The sequence below is a fragment of the Centruroides sculpturatus genome, unplaced genomic scaffold (assembly GCF_000671375.1).
Source record: "Centruroides sculpturatus isolate CEXI.00-Female unplaced genomic scaffold, Cexi_2.0 scaffold662, whole genome shotgun sequence".
Lineage (NCBI taxonomy): Eukaryota > Metazoa > Arthropoda > Arachnida > Scorpiones > Buthidae > Centruroides > Centruroides sculpturatus.
The window spans coordinates 231,956-254,296 of record NW_019385051.1 but is presented as its reverse complement, the minus strand read 5'-3'; the positions used below and the strand labels follow the sequence as shown (position 1 = coordinate 254,296).

The 22,341-nt window shown below is 29.5% G+C and overlaps 1 protein-coding gene across 1 annotated transcript; it reads right to left on the bottom strand.

The window, feature by feature from the left end:
• Positions 1-21,313, bottom strand: LOC111633960. Its single transcript, XM_023378616.1, has 4 exons — positions 21,172-21,313; positions 2,834-2,961; positions 481-641; positions 1-412 (listed from the first exon to the last, which is right to left on the bottom strand). The coding sequence occupies exons 1-3, from the start codon at positions 21,176-21,178 to the stop codon at positions 495-497; spliced, it is 282 nt and encodes a 93-aa protein (XP_023234384.1). The 5' UTR covers positions 21,179-21,313; the 3' UTR covers positions 1-412; positions 481-494.
• Positions 21,314-22,341: the final 1,028 nt, after the last annotated feature.

Genomic DNA, 22,341 nt, shown 5'->3' with positions numbered 1-22,341 from the left:
CAATATTCATGAAATAATGGCAGCTTTTTATTTCGAAATACAGAAGAAACAACAGACGACAAACAATTGGAATTAAATTGTTTACCCACTAAAGTGACGTCACAGAAAATTAGAATTTCCAAGATAATGGTAATTTGATAAACGAATTATTACACCTGACGATAATTTAAATTACAAATAGAAATCGGTGAATGCCATTTATGATTAATCTTTGGAGGTCGGCGAGCGCAATCCGGGTTATTTCTAAATATTAAAACGTTTAAGCCGAAGGAGAGATAACTAATAAATCATCGTGTGACGTCACTGTCGGTGGCAATAATTACTCTGATATCTGTAAATCGGTTGCCAACGGGCATCGAAACAGCAAAATAATGATTTCAGACGGATTACAACATTAACGGGAATCCAACACCTGAAAAAAAGAACGGTTCCTTTATGACGTCGACCAAGGGACCCCTCTTTTCTAATTCGAATTCTTACCATCGACGGTCACACTAGTAAGCCATTTGATCGTCGTCGTGTCTGTAAGAATCGACAGAACCGCCAACCGATCTCTTTGTCAAATGTCCTTCTTCTCTGTAATCGTAGGGAGCGTATCCCATTCTGGCGAACAACCGATCCTCCGGTGTCAGCTCCAAAAGCTAAAAAAATTCAAATAATTAAAACGAAACGTAATTTATTTTTCCTAAAATATTCCCGAAATAAATTCGAAGAGAAAGTTTTATTTAAAATTTTTATATTTCGAAATATGAGATTTTAAATTTTATTTCTTCAAAAGTTTAATTTAATAAAGTATATTTTTAATACCATTAAAGTAAGGTTTAATGGAGAAATATTAAAGGTAAGGATTCGTATCCAACCCACGGCAAGTTAATTAAACTCGCAAGAGCTGGGAAATAAGTTTAAAATTAATTATCAACGATTTCGGACTTAAAATTTCGGGTGTGTCGCGAAAACTTGGCAAATGAATTTCTACCGGATGTAGGAATAAGCATTGAATAGAGCATTCCATCTCCGCCTTTTCGATGCATCCGAACGTGTAACCAGAGTCTCTATGACGACCAAATAAATTAAAGAGAAAATTAAAATGCGAGAAAGACAACTTTGTCTTTCTTCTCAAATAGTTGATCGTCATTTAGTTAAAGAAGAGCTTGACAACAAACACTTTTGTTCACGAAGGAAAATTAAAATATTTCTGCCACAAATTTTACACTAATATTACTCTGACACGAAGTAGGACGTGGCAGATTCGAAAATACAAATTGCGGTTGCTAAATAATTAAGAAAGTCAATCTTGATTTTTTTTTCCTGTCCAAATTAATGACGTTCTTAATAATAAATAATTGCTTTTGAGATAGAAAAGTATACGCGTATCAAAATCTTAAAAGAATATAGTTTCTTCGTTAGTTTTATTTCCTTGATTTTGAAGAAGCTACAGAAAGCTTGAGTGAAATATGCAATATTTAACTCAAGCTTTGCAATATTTTAAATTTTTAATTCCTTTTCTATAAAAATAATTAAGATAATTACGTTAAAAATGTAAATGTTTTAATTATGTAATTGTAAATAAACAGTGAACAAAATCGTTACGGCCGTAAATATTCGCCTTAGTGTTTAATAATTATGTAAAATATACTACTTATTTCTTGTTAAACATTTACAATGTTAACAGAAAAAAATGAAGCAGCTCGGATTGAAATTTTTTATTTATTTATAAAAACTAAAACAATCTGATCGATATTGGGGCCTATTTAAAAATTAACGAAATTTTGGTATTAATGATATATTTACTTGAATATATTCTTTACTGTTTTATAAGTTTCGAATTAATTTTTAAAAATGTATAAAAGTATTAAGAACGACTTCTGAATCACGATTTTTTAAAGATAAATACTGTATAATAATTATTTTTAATTTTTTATTCATCGATCGATTGGGTTCAATGTCTCCCAAGAGTTTGCCATCCTTGTCCAAAAAATATCTTTTGCAAATTACCCAAACGCCCAACTTGAATATGAAAATTCATGCAAACTATATTATTTATTGGGAACTGTATAAGTTTAAAATAATTCCTACTACAGTACAAAAGTACTGTAGTAGGAATAGAAGTATATAATCATTAAAAAAATTTAATGATTCTACGCGTCAGTGTTACATAGCCGAAAATTGACATGTGCAGTATCACTGAAGACTTTTCTGGTACTCACGGGAGTGTATGCAGATAGATGCAACGGGTATAAGTGTAGAATTCAAACAAATGGGAGATTCTAAAACGGGGTATCAAAACGTCATTATATTTTTATTTTTCAAATTTTAAAATTTGTCGTCTTGAGGACAGATTCTGTAAAAATTTTTGGTTAAAGTTAAAAAATAATAGTATTTTTATCGTATTTGCCTTTTATATTCTTCCCAAAACAAGTGGGAGCCAAAAATAAAATCTCAGACAGTGGCCGTTATCCTATGGGCAAAAAGGGGCAATTGTCTGGAGTCTCCACTAACAGGGAAGCCAAAACCAACCTTTCATAAGAAAATATTTTTCACCAAAAATTTTCCCGAAAAAAAATGAAGGCAACACTGTACATGAGGCCCCTTAATTCAAATTTGCTTTGGCGACCATGAAGCTATGACGTGCCAGTGATCTTGTACAGGGCACGCGAAAAGCTAGTTACGACACTGAGTATATGTACCACGTTTGGAAAACACTGGATTAGGCGATCGAAATAGTCGAAAATCGAATGTCAAAAATAAACACAGATGGAAATTAGGTTAGTTTGTAAATATTTTGAGCTTGATTTAAATTTAAATACGCTAAATAATAGTTATAGAAACTCACCGCTCTTAGAATTTCTTTAATCTGCTCTCTTCTGGCATCGTCTGACCTCGTCGGCAAATATCGTCCTTGAACTACGGTACAGCTAACCGCTACCAAGATGACCACGCACATTACGACCATTTGGGAAGCTAAATATTAACAAGAAAGATCCATGTAAGTTTGTACACAATGATGTAACTGGAAGTAAAAGGCAGAAATATTCGGTTATTATAACATAGATTATATCGACCGATTAACATTATAACTACATTCAAATTATGTAAGGTAATTTATATTAATGTAAGTTAAATAAGAAAGAGACTACTCGAATATGAAGCGCAAGTCTGATAATCTTCCATGGATTGAATTTTTAGTTTTAATAGAAATAAACAGAAAAACAATTGATGTAGATTATCATTAATTTTATTATATTGTGTAGTCTTTGTTATATGTGAAACTACTTGAAATCTATCGTTGGCTATCAGTTTGTTTAAATACGATTTTCTGATTAACTTTTTCGCCAAAAAACTTGAACAAATTGAAAAATTTTCATACTAGAAAAAGCTATGTACAGTACTGTACAGTACAGTAGATGAGTGAAGACAAGTCTAGAAATATGTACGCAAATTTTGTCTGTTTTATACAAGTTCACCTTATACAATGTTTATATTCGTATATCTGTCGTAAGAACAAAACTTGGATATTCTTAAAATAGACAGATGGCACCTGCAAATAATACGCGGGGAGGAACTTGCCGATAATCGTCGCATGAAGAGTGCGTCTGATAATAAATCTGTTGGAAATCGATGACCTAGTTCCATTACCGCAAGGGCGATGAAACGTCAAGAAACAATCTCGACTCGTCGAAGGAAAAGAGAAACGTTTTCCCTCTTTTACGTAGGCCGTCTTCGCCACAGACGCGAATGCAATCCCATGGCATTCGTTGGGCGCCCGATTGTCTGAGTGCAAAAAGCCAAAGACGAATTTCCACGACTTTGATGATTAGTTTAGTTGCTTCCGCGTTATATTTTCGTATTATTTGCCAGCGCCCTTCTTGTCTCCTCTCTTTCTGCCGTTTGTATGCCATTTGGCCTTTCCAAGTGAAATGTCGTCCAGATTCTTCTTGTAATCATTCCTCAGTCGTTCGTCGCCGCGTTTGTAGTTTTTAATAAAATCTATTACTTTTCTGTATATTTAAAAAAATACAAATTATGATTTAAAGAGTATAATAAATTATCTGATTAAAATAATTTATTACATATTCATGATACAGACAATATATTGTCTGTATAATGAATGGGCAACGTACTGTCCGCCATTTTCAACACACTCATATAATAAACGTAACATCTTGAATTTATATTTCGATTTTATTATTAATAAAGTCAGTCACGTGTAAGAATAGATCAAGTACAAATATACGTAGGCCTACAACCTTTTATGGAAACTTTAATTTTTAATGTTTTCATTATATTTCCTTTTAATAATCTTAAAAAGTATCCAATAAATCGTGAGAACTAAAAATACATTGATCCGAAGTATGCCATTTTAATTAGTCTACCATGTCAAAAGATTTGACCCCGATCTGTGTTATAATATAATTTTAATAAATGTAATTTAAGCAGCACTCGAAGTTAATCGTCGCGACAGCTCTTAATTTTACTAGAGCTTAATAAGGAATATTTGTGTGCTTTGTTACTATCGTCTCCGTTAAAATTGGATAAATGGTCAAACAATATTTATAAAATGGAGAATAAATTTTCAAGCCGGCTACTCGGAGAAAAGTTTTTGAAGTAGCTAACATAAATCCTTTTCTTTTTTCTAAAATAAATTCTTCTCCTTTCGGTAAATTTAAACACTTCAGGGAAAAGACTTTAAAAATTCCGCATGCACTTAACGAGATGAATTTTGTTATCCTTTTTCTTTGATTGACGTGGACTCGAAGCCACTACAAAAAATAATCGGATATATTTGTTTCGGGATGTCCACTCACTTTGTTCATTTTACAGTTAAGCAATTTCTAAATATCCTATTTTCTTCCAAAATGTTTATGTACTTGGTCATTTCGACACTCGTAAAATAACTTTACAGTTTATATCGTTTTTTTCCAGTAGATTTAACGCTATGTTGTAGATTTGGAAACTATCAAAGATTTCTGACTTTTCCTCTACGTTATGCATTAATAATCAATAAAATTATCATTTAAAAAAAGATACACTATTTATTAAAGGAAGATTAATATTTCTATTTAATGCAGATTTTAAAATATGTGTGTTTTAAATATTTATTAAACGTTATTCCTTTAATTTTTATCACGATAATAGGATTTATATAAATCACAAGAAATAATCTACAATATATTACTTTAATTATTTATATATCTTTTAATCTACGACCAATATTTCTATAATATATAAAATTTAATAGAATTTTCTATGGGATTCCTAAGGGAGCGAAAAGAGATTACTTATAGATTATAATAAGAACTTAGAAAAATGGAAGCTGACAAGATGACAAACGCCAAGAAATCTATTTGATTCCGTAACTAAATACATTTTGTTTATAATTTCATTGTTCGAGTAGAATATGAGCTAAAAGTGCTATATTTTAAATATTAATCAGTGCATTAATTTCATTAAAAGAAATGCGAAGATATTCATTGATTGTTTAATAACGTTATAGACAAAAATAACGCATTTTTTCTCGTTCTTTTATAATAAATTATACTTTATATGTTTATATAATCGTGAAAAGATTAAACGAATTGAAATCGTTCGTAAAGGAATCATTGGACCAGTTCCATTTAATAAGATTGATGAATTCTATTGTAATTAATAATCGCGCTACACGATTAACGGGATGTTAAACAAGAATATTATTCGATTAATAACTATAATTAGGACGATATTTAAAAATTATATAAATTGAAATCTGAGGAAGTGGACAATATTTCAAAAAATTAGTATTTATGCAGAATTTTTATCTATAAAAAAATACAAGATTTTTCGATAAAGAAACCTGCGATAGATTTTTCAATTAGGAATGTAACCGGAAGTATCGAATCGAGATGCAATTTACTTTAAACAATATAAAATCGGTATTGTTTCTCGCTTTGTTTTGTAGTTAAATAAAACTGAATTGAGAGAAAAGGATTAAATCTTAATGGGAAAGAAACAAATCGAATCAATTTTGTGCTTATCCGTCTTTGTCAGTCGACATTCTCTAACAAATCTTTCTCCGGACATAAAGCATTCTTGATTTTTAGCAGATTATTTTCTCGTTTGACGTCAATGTTAACTAAATATTTACATCTCTTAAAACTACATTAATGTATTCACTTTGGTAAGTAATAAAACTTTTCTTCCAAATAAATAATAATAAGAAGAAGAAATCAAGACTTCGAGATTAATTTTATTTCAATGCGAAATGCAAAATTATGTTTACATTTATTAATATTTAATAGGAAAATTTTGTTTTTTAACCTAAATTTTTATTTTTATCAAATTATATGAATAAACACCTCTTCCTGTGTTTTTTCTTAAATTTTAAATCATTAAACACATTACAAATCCATTAATTGTAACGTTTATTGTTTATTTTTTTCGCTTTTATTTCTTGTTAAACGACATTATTTAAATCATTTAGTTACAGATTGATTTAAATTAAATCTGACTACATTCACTGTTATAAAGACTTTTTTTAAATATAGAGCCCAGTTTATTAACCTGTTTATTAATAGTAATAGTTTATTATAGAGCCCAATACTAATTAATATACAAGTAATAGTCTAATATATATATATGATATGTGTTTGTATAGTTTATACAGGAAGAGAATATGATATAATTCAATCAAACAATTGTCAAAATGATGACATAGTGTAGGGGAATTTTAGGAATGTAAAGAAGCTTTTGAAAACAAAAAACATTTCTTAAATTCTGCGATTTAGTAATAAACTTATTTGTATTAATTATTTTAGTAAATATAGCATTATAAATTCATAAATCGCTAAAGAGGATAACCGTTTCGATTAATAACTTGATCCGTTTAATCGAAAGGATGAACACAATTTCGTAATTGAAGCAGTTCTGTAAGCGATAACTAGTTATAGAATCGAAGCTAAGCGATTAATTTGCAAAAGTTTCGGTTTTATTCCGTGTAAAATTATTCTAATGAAATGCTTCTTCAGAAGCTTCATTACATAATCACTTATTAATTTATACAAGGATAACATATTGTTAGCGACGTTTAATTTGCGAAAATGTTCTATAAGTTGGAATTATGGATTTATTATTAAAAATTATTATATTGTGCCGTGTCTTCTATGATTCTAGTAAATGATTTCAATGGCGTTCAGACAAAACTATTTTTATGAGAGAAGCACATTTTATAAATTAATCTTAATAATTAAAACGTATAAAAACAGTTATTATTTTCGAGTTTTTGATAATATATTTAAACAAATCACCTTATTTATGAAACACGTTACATATAAAGTAAATATATGATAAATATATCCGTCAAAGTATCCTTTAAATACAAAACAAAAGCAGAATGAAGTTCGATAGAAATTAATTTTCGGTGTTAAAGTCCCGATTAACGTTACGCTTCGATATAAACGAATAGAAAATTCTTTTAGAAAATGAGCTTGACCGACGGAAAGTTTTTTAATATCAAAATATTTCGAGGGCGATAAGAAATTTATCTGATTAATCTGCTATCGGAAAGAGAAATCTCCATCGAATAAATTAAACTTTATTGATGAAAACTTCGCGAAGATAAAGACGACATCGTTTCGTTTTAAATACTAAACTTGGCGATTTCGCTGTCTCGCTATCACTTTTTCGTAACTGAAGTGCTTTTAAAACAGTTAAAAAACTAGGTGGATGGAGTTTTGTTACGGGAATTAATCTTCTTTGTCTAAGTCTACAAATGAAAAACCGAATTCACTGGTAATTTCTGGTATTACGAATCTCTTTGCCCTAAATGATGGGAGGATGATGTAGGTGTTCGGGCACCAGAGGATTTAGGTATAAAATTTATGCTAAATTAAAAATAATTCGTCTTAAAAAACAAATCTAAAATTACCTTTTATTTTATTTTACTATTGATTAATTCAATGTCAATCAATTATTTAATTTATTATTATAATAAAAACAGTAGATGCTCGCTTATCAATCGCTTACTTATACTACGTGACTGTGAATTTTTCTAGAAGAAAGATCATAGTTCGGATACCCAGTTTGTTCTCTAAGTTTCCTTCTAGATGTATAAGGAACATTCTATAACATTTGTCTGGCGGGTGTTAAAGGACGTTCTTCATTCCTATTGTACTTTTTAGATCATCCTCCCGGATCTCTCCACAGAGCAAAGTCTTATCTACGCCACTGTCCCTCGCCGTGCCAAAATATGTGAGTTTGTGCGTCGAGAATCTAACAGACATCATGATGTCGATTTGTAATGATTGCAATTAAACTCTGTGAATTAATAGTAAGTGATGACAGTGTTCGTTAATGATTCTTCAGTCAAAATGCTCGAAAAACATTCCAATATTTGTATATTTTTAAATTTATGGAATACTGAAGCTATACGAATAGATTTTTTATAACATAATTCTTATTCCATAGATAAAATCTGACGAATCTGTCCGATAGATGTGAGTCGAAAGACTTCGATTTAGTGGAGGAATTGGCCAAACTCGCGGATTAAAAGTTACGATGGCGTACGACGAGATTAATGCACTTTATTCGAAACTGTCGGGGATAACGTGACTACGAATTTTATAGAAAGTTCTATCATCGATCCGATGCCGGGGGGTGCGTCGTTTCGTTGACTGCGGGACACGAGCACACACTAAACTAGAGTTACTTTGTCATCAGACCGCGTCGTAAAGTTTATTGAAGTGTTCGCGTTAAGCTTAATAAAGTTCTCTTTTTCATTATTGTCGGGCCATTAAATGTTATTTTTAACGAAACCATCAACTCCGTCCGGGTATTAACCGACTACCGTAGTATTTTCTAATTATTTCGATCAATTATGTGGAATATCCGAAGAGATGTGCGAACGAACGACTCTAGACGATCGAAATATAACGATGAAGTAAAGGTAAATTTCTGTATTGAGTTACTTTTTTTTTAATTCAATTAAGTCGTTCTATTATAAATCAATAATCGAAAAATTGATTCTGTAAGGTAGGTATTAAATGCTGGAGATTGCAAACACGATTTAATTAGAATAATAATAACCGAATTATATCTTGTTTATGTCAATTAACCTGTGATAAAATTGGTTTCGTTATACGTCGCAGTTTCCAAAACTTATCGACAACGTTAAGTAAGGAGTTGCTCTAATTCATATTGAACTGTGACGTAACAGTTCTAACAGTAAGTATTGGGTCGATTTTGTCGTCACTCTTTCTATCATTACTTTAAAAAGAAAAGAAAATCATTTTTTTACCAAACTTAATAGAACATAATCTCGTAAAAATTAGCTAAAAATTTATTAATTTTTTACACAAAGAATAATTAATTCTATAATAAATGATTTCTTCTTCGTTGTCTTCGCCACAACAATAAACAAAAGATGAATATTTATCGTTAATGTAATTTCCTACAATTGTTTCTTTAAATTTTGTTGATGAATAAATACATTATATTATTAAGAGTTTTATATTTAAAATTATAATGAATTTTACCATTTTATAAAATTTATTCTTCGTAATTTTATAAATACAGCATGTATTTTTCTGTTTATCATTGCATCTCGATAGAAATTCGAAGATGGAAAAATTCGGTCGGTTGGAATTTGTAAAACACAGCTTAGCATTTTTATATCATTTTTCTATTGTATCTAAAATACTGAAGTTTTCAGTAGTGAACCAATATATATTTGGATATTGTATACATATTCAGTTAAACATCTGTATATATCGAACTTATAAATATTGAATATTTCGAACTCTTTCAAATGTAATAACTTTTCTCAGAGTGGAGTGTCGAGACAGTTTGTTACATTAATTTTGTTTATATAAAAATTCACATACGTAGACAAAATATTAAGGAAGAAAGTATGTAACGACTCAGAAAGTTTATTAGGTTAGAAAAGATTTTTTTTACAAATATAACACTTTACTTCAGATACAAAAAAATAAACAACTAACAAATGTAATTGTCGTAAAGTTATGAATAAATCGTCTTCATCTATCGATTCATATGAGTTTCTCTCTTATATTCATGCCATTCTTTAAAGAAAAAACCGAAAACGATGACTTGTCAAAAGTATGGAGTAACTTATGTAACAACGTGCACGTTTGCGTTGTAATAATTAGCCTCGAGAGATGCTTTTACCAGTAACCTAGTCCTTCTGGTAAAGTAAGGAAACAAACTGATCGATAACAGCGTGAAAATAAAGCTAAATTGTAAATAATAAACATGAACAATAATAGCAACATACTTTCATACCTTCAAGCCAAAATCAAGTATGAAGACAACTAAAATATTAATAAATTACTTTCAGGACATAAAATGACAAAAATCCTTCCAACTTTAACTCACTTGCCATTATAAACACCAAACTTTCACGTGACATACGCTTGTTTAATGGGCCATGCTTTCTGTGGATAGTACAATGCAGAAACTACTAAAAACCTATCGTAACAAGTTGTCCTGTAAATAATAGCCCCGAAGAAACTTTTATTAACAGTTCTAATTTCTCTCGTTTGTTTCCAATTGGCCATCTTAATTTTAATCGAAAGTCGCAGAAAACATCCGCGGACTGATGCATTTCTTTCCTTTTAAAAAACTTGAAATTAAATCATTTTCGTCTTTTTGCCATTTTATAATAAAACAAAATCCGTTTAAAGAAAATATTCCGCATTATTTATTTTATTAAAATATACTAGAAAATAAACAAAGAATAGAGATGTAATTTAAATAATTAATTTTTGCATTCGTGAGCGAAAGGAGTGTAAAGTCGGCGGTTTTAATGCGATTCCCAATGTAAAAGTAGAAAATAATAATAAAAAATATAGAAAATTTATTTTCTGTACAAAATTTATTCGTTATTTCTTCTGACTTTTTATTATTCTTAAGAATATTAATAAGTTTACGAAAATAAGAAATGATTTTATTGAAATTTAAAGTATATTTGACCGGAAAAAAATCAATATTACTCGGATAATGTAAATGGAAAATACGCTTCCTCGTTTGAATATAGGAAGAGAATAATGCTTTTTATGAGAACTTAATTTTAATAAAAAATCTATTTAAGTATAGAAGTGCAAATATTGATTCGAAAAATCAAAGTAAATATTACTCAGATTATACGAACTATTTCTTATTATTTGAAGTAAGGAGTTAACACAAACAAAATTTCGACCATCTCGAAGATCTTCCGGACTAATTTGCATTATAAGAATATAAGTTCTAATGTTGTGTATCCTATTATGTATTTATACAGTAGAAACTATTATGTTAATGAATTATAGAAATCACATTAAACCACTGTATTTCTTTTCATTCGGTTACTCGTAACCGGTTTAAACGCAAAGAATCGTCTTTAGAAAAGCATTAGTAATAAATTGTACAAATAGAACTATCTCCTCAGTTCTCGAATTTGGCGAAATATGTAAATAAATAGAGTCGTGCCGGTCATCTATCTAACTTAACTCCATTCTGGGGAAAAATTTTTAATTGAAATCACGTGAGTTCCAGTCCTGATCGAAAGTTTTATATAGTTAATCGGAGTCTTCTACCTCTAATATTTCCATATTTGGTCTCGACATTAATCTATCTCTCCGTTCTCGAAATTAAGGAAGGACTGAAAGACATACAGACGGACAGGAATTTATAGGTCTGCAATTTGAAAATTGTAGCCCTATAATGTATTTCTTGGTTATTGGAAAGAAATAATCATTCTATTTCTTATTTCACTCTTTTATTCTCAATTTTTTTCCTTCGCATTTTGGACAAAAATGTCATTTTGTATCGCGATTCTAAAATAATTTTCGCCCCCTCTTAGGGATAAATAACGCAATACAGAATAATCCACGATACACGATTTCACAATCATATATACATTTAAAATTTTTAAAAAGCAAAATATTATATTTCTTGTTATATATATATATATATAATTTTTAAGAAAGAAACAACGTGAGAAGAACTTTTAGAATAAATTTTAAGAAAAAAATTTAAATATTTAACGAGATTCATAAAAACTTTGCTATTTTTACAATCGATATTTCCGTAAAGTTTTCTATCGAGTTACGTTTTGAGATTTTAAACAAAATTCGAATAACAAATTTAAGTAAAAACATCGTTTCCGTGTAAATTAAACACATACAAAGTGTCATTTCATTCAAATATATCGAAATTTAGCATGATTCAAGAATTAATATGTAGGCTATTCATTAGGATTGTGCGTGTTTTTCCCGAAATATTCATTCGTCTGGATCCATAATTACATAATAATCTGATAAAAAATTATTTATTATTTCCCTTTATACACTATTATTCTCTCATATGATGTCTTTCATTTCCGTCTCTTATATTTATTTTCCTTAATCCAATTCTTTCGGTAATCTAATTTCTATACAAATTCTGTGTCTATCCAACCCAATGAAAGTCAATGAAATAACAATATTTTCACTTTAAAGTTTTAATTTTTTGCAATCATCGAAATATCATTTATGCTATTAAAGTGTAATAACAAGAGTTTAAAACTGACTAAGACTTGTGAACATTTATTTACATTTCCAATGTTTTGGAAGCTGTGAAAAATGTTCTGTGAAAAGTGAAATTGATATCAAAATAGCGAAAATTAGTTTTTCATTCTTCCGGTTCCTGTAAATTTAATTACAGTGTAAAGTTTATCCTATTACTTTCGATTGTGAGTCGTGACAAAGACAGATTTTTCAGTAGACACAGGGAAATTTTACTTCCAATTATATGAAATTTCCTCGATACGTTTTCAAGCAAACTCGAATCGTAAGATAGTCTTGACAGCATTAATAAATAAGGAATGGATCCAGACGGGAGCGATAGGGCCTTCGTGCTCGTAAAATGTTTTGCTGCTAACAGGAGCTTGATTATTTCTTCGAAATAATGTTAAATTTTTATAATTACTTTTAAATTACGTTACATTTTTATATTGTTTAAACTTATGTACTTCATTATAAGTGATTATTTAAGTGATAAAACTTTCACTTTATTGCACTAATTAAAAATCCCCCTTGCAAGATTTGCTCTTGAATCTATCCTTGTAACAAATTGCATTGTACTTAGGGATCCGAGCAGAAAAAGTAACAAAGTAACTTATCATTATTGATTAAACTATTCAATGAAAAGTAAAATGAAATTTTTATTAATATTTTCAATGATGCGAAATGTTTAAGTTAGAAAATTCAATTTGCATTGATTTTCTACTTAAATTTTAAAAGTTTAAATTTGATTAGAATAGGTTCTAATTAGATTTTCCTAAATCTTAGCATAAGTATACACGTAAATATAATTGTAAACATCTTTCAATAACTTTTATTACCAAACACATTCGGTATTTGACTTCACAATTTAATTTTTAGTAAATTATTTCTTAATTTTTTTTATTTGCAACGGTGTTAATTACAAACTTCATTCCAATAAGGTTAATGTATACGTTCAAAAACACTGGAAGAATGTCTGTCCGGAGAACTCATCCATCACGAACATTTGGAATATGGATATGATCAGAGTTAAAAGCGTTACTCTCCCAGCTCTCAGCGGGTCGGAACGTCTTCGGAACTTAACATATGTTGCATTCTTCTTTATCAAACCGGAGAACTTCCATATTTTACGATCTTCCATCTCAATCTGATAAGCTAGAGAGAAAGCCAGCCGCTGTTTGTGGCTGACCGTAGAGCGTATAAATTCTGTTATGACATCGATACGCTAGACATAAATGGAGGTCGTAATTCGACCGACCCACTCGGGAAGTCCTACCCTGCCGTTAGTATTTTACAACAGAGTAGATACAAGTTTCTGTGTAAACAAGCGTAATGTATATCTCACAGAAGTTTTATTGTTCCGTATTTTTTAGGGTACTAAATAAAACACTGCGCTATTTTCTATCTGTTAGATAATTTACCTTATTGTCGATAATAGTAAAAAGTTACTTTTTATAATCAAATGATCGATTTTCTTCTTCGTCGTTAGCCTTAACGTCGAATTCCTGTCTTCTTAAACCCTTCTGGTTTTTCATTACCTTCATTAATTTGCTAAATGATTAGAGGGAGAAAAATAACTTTGCTTTGTAATCTTGCAATATTCTAATTGACTCCACTCGAATAAAATTAAAAATCATTACACGTTCTTCAATAAACTAACTACATATTAAAAAATAAAAGTATTTCTTGATTCATTTAATAAACTTATATTTTATAGTTAATTTTATTGTTGTATAATTTAATATTAAATATAAGTTTCCGTTTGTTTCCGGTGCGATTTAAAGTAACAAATAGATTTTCCAAGGGCAAATTTGGTCAATTAAATAAATAAATAATTATGCTTTTAACTTAAAAATTGAAAAAATATCGCATTAGAATATAACAGATTTATAACAGAACAAAATAGGTAAAAAAAAAACTAATTTTTTTTAATTTTATGATTCATATTTCGCAGTCGCGCGTTTTGGCAGATTGTTTTATTTATAAATATGAAAAGTGTTTTTAATTAAATGTTCAAATTGACGCGTGTCTGTCGAGAACTAAGTTCAAAGGTCATTTATTGAGGATCGTTTACTATTTAAAGGCTCCATACTTAAAAATATCGTTAAATAAGAGAAAAGACTCATCGATAACTTCTTTTATCTTTGCCTTATATTTCTTGAAATTCGATGAAAACATCTGGAGAAAATCGTAATTTTTATAAAGAGCCTCGATATTTGAAGTACTTATTTTAAAGAATATAAATTCTTTTCTGCGACGTCCTTATTTCCTTTATTAGATTATGCATCCTTATTATTTCGGTTAATGTTAAGTTAGGAAAGAAAACAGCTCATTCTCATTCTACGTGATGATTGTAGCAATACAATCTTTCCATTTTTCTCTTTAATATTTTCCTATAATTCGTCGCTGTTATTCTTCTTTAATCATTAATTATCTTCAAAGTCATTCGCATCGCTCTTTTTCAAGTGTAAAAATTAAAATATCGGTTGTAGAAACGGTCGAAAACTTTGTTAAATCGTAACGAGAATTTTGGACTGTGTTCTATGGCTTTGTACATACGCGTTTTCTTGTTCAGGTGCAGGTAGCACCTTTGCATGCCTCGAACTGTGGTATGCCTCTTGTATATTCCAATTGTTTATTTTATTGTATTCCTCATTACATTGTATTTTCAACCTTTTTCTGATCCCACCCGGTTATGTTTCACGGCACCGGGATGTACTATGTATATTTTTATTTTAATAAATAACTGAACTGAACTGTGTTCTATGGCCTTTAACTTATTTGTTGCATTGCATTGTTTATCATTGACATTTTTGGAAACTTTACTTTGTTATTTCTATGACATTAAATATGGTAAGTCCAATTCTCGTATTAAATGTGTATTTAATTGGCTAAATAACTCCATAACTGAAAGGAATTTAAACCTTCCAGACACAATAATAATGGATTTTAATGAAAATTAAATATTAATTTTAGAAAAATACGACAAAATATTTATGAAAATTTATAAGTCCGTGTATAAATTTGATCACTTTTGTTTGTGAATACGAAACGAAAAGCGAATTAACGCAATTATTCAATGAAGAGATGAAAGTTTCCTTCTCATCCCCCCATTTCGTGTATATAAAATAAAATATTTTATTCAAATTTATCTAATTTTTGACCTGAAAGGACACGCGATGGCTTTAAAATCGAAAAATTTCATTCTGTAATAGCGCATTTCCGTTCATTCGACTTACTTTTGCTAAGCATAAAAGTAAACTCAACAACAAAATGAATACATGACGTTAAATATTATTAAATAATAAACAGTTTAAGTATAAAATAAAAAACCACGAAATCTTAAACAGGAAACCGCCGTAAACCGCTACCTAACAAATATAAACATCCTATTTCTTGTAATAAGAATTGAATGAGAAAAGAAAGAAAGTGGAACGAGAAGAATGTTCTTAGTTTTAAATTAAAGCAAATTCCTTTATCTATGTAAAGAAAGAATGAATAAATCAAGGTTCGAGTCGGTTGGCTAAATCAGACAGATTGTAATAACGTCCTATACGAAGAAAACCAATTTCGTCGCATTTCCTTGAATGTTTTCACGCTACAAAGGATATATTTGGCTTATTTAATTAAAATGACTTTGTACTCTAAAGCATTTAATAGAAAAAAGATTCGCCTAAATTCTGTAATATTTGTAAAAATTGAATGATGCTTCTTTCTTTACATATTCATTTCGCTTTAACTTGCTATTTAAATTTTGCTCTTTGTGTCGGGAAAATTTAATACTTTTTAATCTTGTTCGCCATTTTGGTGATAATATCGACGAATTCAATACAGAGAAAGAAAAAAGTATTTTGTTGAAGGGATAAATTCTTCATATTCAGTAATTTCTCGCTGAGTCGAAAATTTTGTGATATTTCCGTGTGATCTTTAAAGGGGAATTCCAAAATTTCGAAATTCGAAAGGAAATTGGTTTATAAACGTCTATTTTAAAACATTGAACAAAGATATAAAAAAGAATATACGAAATATCTGTATTTTCACGAAATTTGGGGGGAAAAAATCGAAGAAAGTATCGATTCCGGATAGAGAAATAAGAGCCACTATCCAGGTTTATTTTCAATTAATATTTTAATGTAGTTTTATATATATATACATAAGCGAAATTTAAAATAACTTTAAAATTACTTCATGTAGACTTTCCAAAATAAAATATTCCATTAACCATTTTTGGTACGTTAAGAATCTGTTGGTACTCCTCGATTAAAATGCGTTAATCTTTTATGTTAAGTATCTATCGTTGTATATTGATAAAAACATCAAACTTTAATTGTATATAAAAAAAGTCTTTCCAAATCTAATCCAAAAGATCCCAAGCGTATTTTATAGAATTGTCATATTCCTATACTGTCGTTAGGATGGTAAAGAGTTTGAAAAATTCCGAATGAGAATACAGAAAGTTAATTTGAAGTTAATCGAAGTATTAGAACTCATAGAATTCTTTCTTATTACGTTTTCCCAATTGTATTCGTGTTATTTTATTTTCTGACACTTGGACTTGTTTCCCCTTCCACAAAATTTAAAAGTCAAAATAAATTAAGTAAATAAATTGTTCATTTTAACGTAAAAATTTAGTTAATTATTTTATATGATATTCTGAATATTTAATCCTCTTTGTTTCATATTATTCATAAACGAATTTTTCTTTTCATCGTTCTCTTAATAATTAAATTTCCAAACAGATTTTAGGAATAAATTACTTTATAACGAATGATGTTTAAATCAAATTAAATTAGGATTAGGAAAAGTTTTAAATTATAAATCAACTTTCCAAGAAACGATAATTATTTCTGGTCGGTAAATAAAAATCTTAAAAGGTGCAACTTTCATCAACAGTTCCTTGTATTGTCTTTACAACAGATTTTTTTTTATCGATTAATCCTCGAAATAATAATTAAATTCAAAACAAAATTCAATTATAACATAACTAAATTATAGGATTCCCATTTAAGTTGTTTAAGATGTGTATTTTTATGAATTTTAATGACGTTTTTGAAATAAATTACTATTTGATGATTATTTTTACTAATTAACATATACAAATTATTATTCTTTTCGTGTTTGCTGGAGTATATAAATGAAAATTAACTTACTTTTTTTTACTACTCTTCGATATTTTACGACGAAAATTCGAAGAAAAAAGAATTTGCGGCTTCTCTATTTTCATTTCTAGATTATGAATTTTATTAATAAATTTATACGGAAAGTCTGGATTTATTGCATAAATTTGGTCTCATTTTCGTTTTCTTCTTCGAAAATCGACGGGGAGAATAAAGAAAAAAGATTAAGAAATTTGTAGTCTTCGTCTACGCGTAATTAAATTCCAATTTTTGAGCTCGTTTTTTCATAAAATAAACGAAGTAGAAAACAATACTTTTTCAATTAGACGATATCAAAGAGGAAAATTAAGATAAAACGTCAACTTTGGTGGACGATTTGTTTATATTTTACAATAAGAAAAAATCATCAAAAGATTCAAGTATTTGAAATATTAAACCTTTGGAAATTCCAAACCGATTCAAATTTCACGGAACGTAACGACAACTGATTTCTCCAATTCTTCCGAAAGGAAACAAGGATTCATTAATACATAAACATATTTAGCTATATTCCGGGCCTGACTTCTTACAGGGATTTACTTTATCACTCATTACTAATATTTTTGTTTTATATCTGTATGATACCTGTAAAGAAACTAGGCTGTGGCCTTAAAAATGGTTAAAACTACCCTGGTCCTACTACGTGTAAGTTCTCTCTTCGAGAAACCAAAGATAAAAGCTTCAATTTTGATTTTCTCGAATGCAAACTTCAGTAAGAAGACGGAAGACTAAACTGGACGAAGTGAGGTTGACGTCACACTTGTTGGAACAGACACGGATGGGAATCTCGAACGAAGTCGCAGTTAAAATTATTAATAAAAATTCGATACGTATATAATTCCGTCAAAGCAGGTCTTAATAGAAGAAGGTTTTCAAAAACAATACTTCATTACGTCACAAACCGCAAAAAAGTTCACGATTCGTAAGTCGATTTATTAATTAAAAATATCCCGTTGGCTAATTTAATACATATTCTTGTAAAAATAATGTTTAAATATTCTCGTTCTGTAACTCGTCTTAAGGAAAAGAACCCTAAAAATAAATTAATAAAATAAAAATAGATTATAAAATTCGAACGATACGAGTTGTTGAATGAAAGAAGAGATTTCAATAAGGTCGATCCAAAAATAAATCTCGATATTTGCCTTCGTCTGAGACTTTGATGAAATTGCTACTCATCTAGTAGATGAGATGGAATCGGGATTACTCTATCGATAATCCGGTGGCAACGAATTAAATCATTTCTTTCACCAGTTTTTATTAAGACATTTCTTTGAAAATCGATGTTCCCGGCATTTAGCGCATCGTCCCTAATAAATCGATATTAGCGGGAACTTCCGCGCGTACACGTTAAAAATTGAATCGTTTTTTTCAAAAAAAAAAATTTTCGATTTATTAGCATTCAAATGAGTCATTTATTTGGTCCAGTCTTTACATATTCGTGCGAACTTTCGGAAATGATTTTAAGAACGTCGAACGGGCTTTAATTGACCCTCATAAGCGATTGGCAAAATGCCGTTTGGCGCTGTTTGTTTTTCTATTATTCGAGTATAAACGTGTAGCAATTAAACACAATTAAAGCGACCCGAAAAATACGAATATTATATGAAATTTATGAAATTATATGAAAATATTTTCTATGAAATCAGATGCGTGCATCCGTTGGTAGAAAGTAGAATTTCTGCCGACGTCATTCCAAACTATTTACAAAATTTTAATAAGAAAATTACAGCTAGAAAACGGTTGGCATTGAGTTTAACCAGAAAAAAAATTTCGAACGTTGGAAGGAAATTATACAAATGTTACGTAAGAAAAACGTCGAAGCGAGGAAGACAAGAAAATAATTCTAAATTAGATTAAACTTTTTTAGATGAATAAAACGGCCAAAAATTTAAGTATTAAATAGTATAAAAGAGTGAGGAATATTTCTTAGGTGCAATTATTTCAAGTGTCTTGTGATTTAATCGGGCAATCATCGCGTGACAAAATTTTTATGCATTCTATAACAAAATACTAAAACTTTTTCGATAAACGGAGCTAAAATTCGTGTTTTTTTCCACCACTACATCGAGCGACGCCACTAAAATCTTAGTAATTCTTTCTACGATAAGGAAGAACGGATTCTTTTGTACAAGCGAGTTAATACTTCTTACATTCCTTCGATTAGAAAGTCCGTAAATGTTTGAAAATCTAAGAAATTTAAATTTATCATAAACGATTAAGCAGCTGAGTTCCGAAGAAAAACCGCAAATATCTAAACATTTTTCTAAAGCGTCTTCTGTACACTTACAATTATTTAAGGCCTGTTTAAGATTTATGGATAATTAAGGAGACAACTCATTTAATGAAATTTAACGTAACCCGAAATAATAATAGGAAAATCTTAAATGTTTTAAAAATCGAATTTAACGAAGGATTAATAATTAATATCGCATCGCCTACAAAAATGGAAATAAACAATTGATCTGTTAAACAACGTTTGATGGTGTCGGTGTTAAGAGGACGAGAATGACATTATAGAAAAGAAGATCGATGGTTCGGAAACGTTATAACGAAGTAGAAAAGACATTCCGACGTCTTTTACGCTTTTTCGAATCTTTTATATTTTAAAATTTCTATTGTTTCGAACTTTGGCGCCGAAGCCGATCGATTGTCGTTCGCCGCAAACTAAATCTGTAAATGAAGTGATTGTAGAACTTAGAAACTTCGCTTATTTTCGAGATAATTTGGTTTTTCAAAGATTTAATAAAGAAATCGAAAAATTAAAAATAAGTTTAGTAAATGTTTACTGGTAAAATTCCTTGGTGTAAGATCGAACAGGCTGTCTTTTATCGACGATTCTGTTATACAATAAAACCTGTCTAAAATAGAAACTTGCCTAAACAGAAAAATTCTTCAAAACGCAGTGATTTTTCTGTTTTTTTTTTTTTTTTTAATTTGTTTAAAACGGAAACCCGCCAAAACCGGAAAAATATTCGGTACAGCGAGATTCCGGGTTAGGTAGGTTTTACTGTATTAAAAATGATTACCATAAAACTATGATTAAAGAATCGATTAAATTCATTCCTTTCGAAGTTAAGAAAATCGAAATAAATCTCTGGACTAAAAACTTAAACTAAGAGGCGAAAATCTATTTATAAATACGTCACAATTACAACAGATAATTCGTACCCGAACCATCGCACTTTAAAAACTTCATTTTTTTAAGCATTAAATCAGCTCGTAAATAAAAATTTTAAAGTTTCAAAAGATCAGAAATGTCCAATGGCATTTACTTAAATCTCTGGCGATTGTTAGAAGAAATAAAGTAACCGTTGGTAGAATTTTCCACTACTTTTTATTAAAATAAAATTTAAATTTTCACTAAATTGTCCCACAAAAGCAAGTTTTCCATTACAAACGATTCGTTTAATTCCGCGTAAAAATTAACTGAAACGGGTTAAAACGGAGAATCTTTTCTGGGTAAAGTTTTGTGTTAAGAAGAGGAGGAAGAAATTACTTACCACGCATATTGATTGTAGCGGAGACGACGCTGACGAAGTATGATGAGAGACCGACGATTTGGTCCTTCGACCACTCGGGTTCCGTTTTATACTAAATATACCGGAAGTGACGTCGACGATAGAATGCCCTCTGTTGGTTCGCCGAGACGGAATGGGTGGTCGAGACGACTCCGATGTCGCTCGCCACCTAACACTCGGGAAAATTCATTTTTAGAAACAAACGTCGCCCACGCCCGTAACTTTCGCCAAAAGGGGGAAAAAAGACAGCCATAAATTCTTCATTTTCATCGGTTATCGTCGGACGAATCGAAGCGTAAATTTATTTTCCGTCAGAAAAAGTTTCTGGTAATTCCACCAATCGGAGAAGCGAAAGATATAAATATCAAGATTTTAGGGAAATATTTTCGGGGTATCTGAAAGCGTAAATGAAGTAATTGGAAATATCTACAAAGTATGGCAATCCCTCAATAATAAATACAAAGTGAGAAGAAAGCAGACCTTTTCTAATGTTATCTACAAATATATTTGCTTTCATAAATATGAAAGATCCTTATATATTTGAATATGAAAGTAAATAAGATTAACGTTTTATTCGTCGCATTTCTATAAAAAGATATCCGTATTTAAACAAACGAATTTACCAGAAAACTCGTCAAAACATTTACAGGCTCTGAATTTAAATATTTTTCTTCAGTTTTCTAATTCCTTAAAACTTTTATTTCGTTTTTACTCGATTTTTCCATTAAATTGGCTAAAAATATAATAATAATAAAAAAGATAACTGTACTTTATATTTCAAAATTTTATAAGTGAAAAGTATATATTTGAAGTTGGAAATCAATTAATTAGGTCTTTTTACGGTGTTTAAATAGATGGAAATTGAGAATTTTACCGATTCTATTGACATTCATAATACTTTATACATCGAGATTTCGTTCCCCCTCATAAGTACGTTAATTATGTAATTAGAAAATTGATTGTCGCATATTTAAGTGTTTTACTCGACTGTATGCTTACGAAGAAACTTTATAAAATAACTATGCAATATCTCAACATTTCTTTATGTATTTTTTCGTATTTCGTAAAGGATTTTATGGGTTTCTATGTAAATTTTTGATTATTTGAAAGGTTCTCCCGATACCTGAAAGACCCCAAATAATAATATGCTCC

Bases quoted from the DNA above. Each gene is read 5' to 3' on its own strand.
- LOC111633960 (XM_023378616.1), bottom strand. The intron at 642-2,833 runs GTGAGTTTCTAT...GAATTTTTTTAG, and splicing joins TTAAAGAAATTCTAAGAGCG to CTTTTGGAGCTGACACCGGA.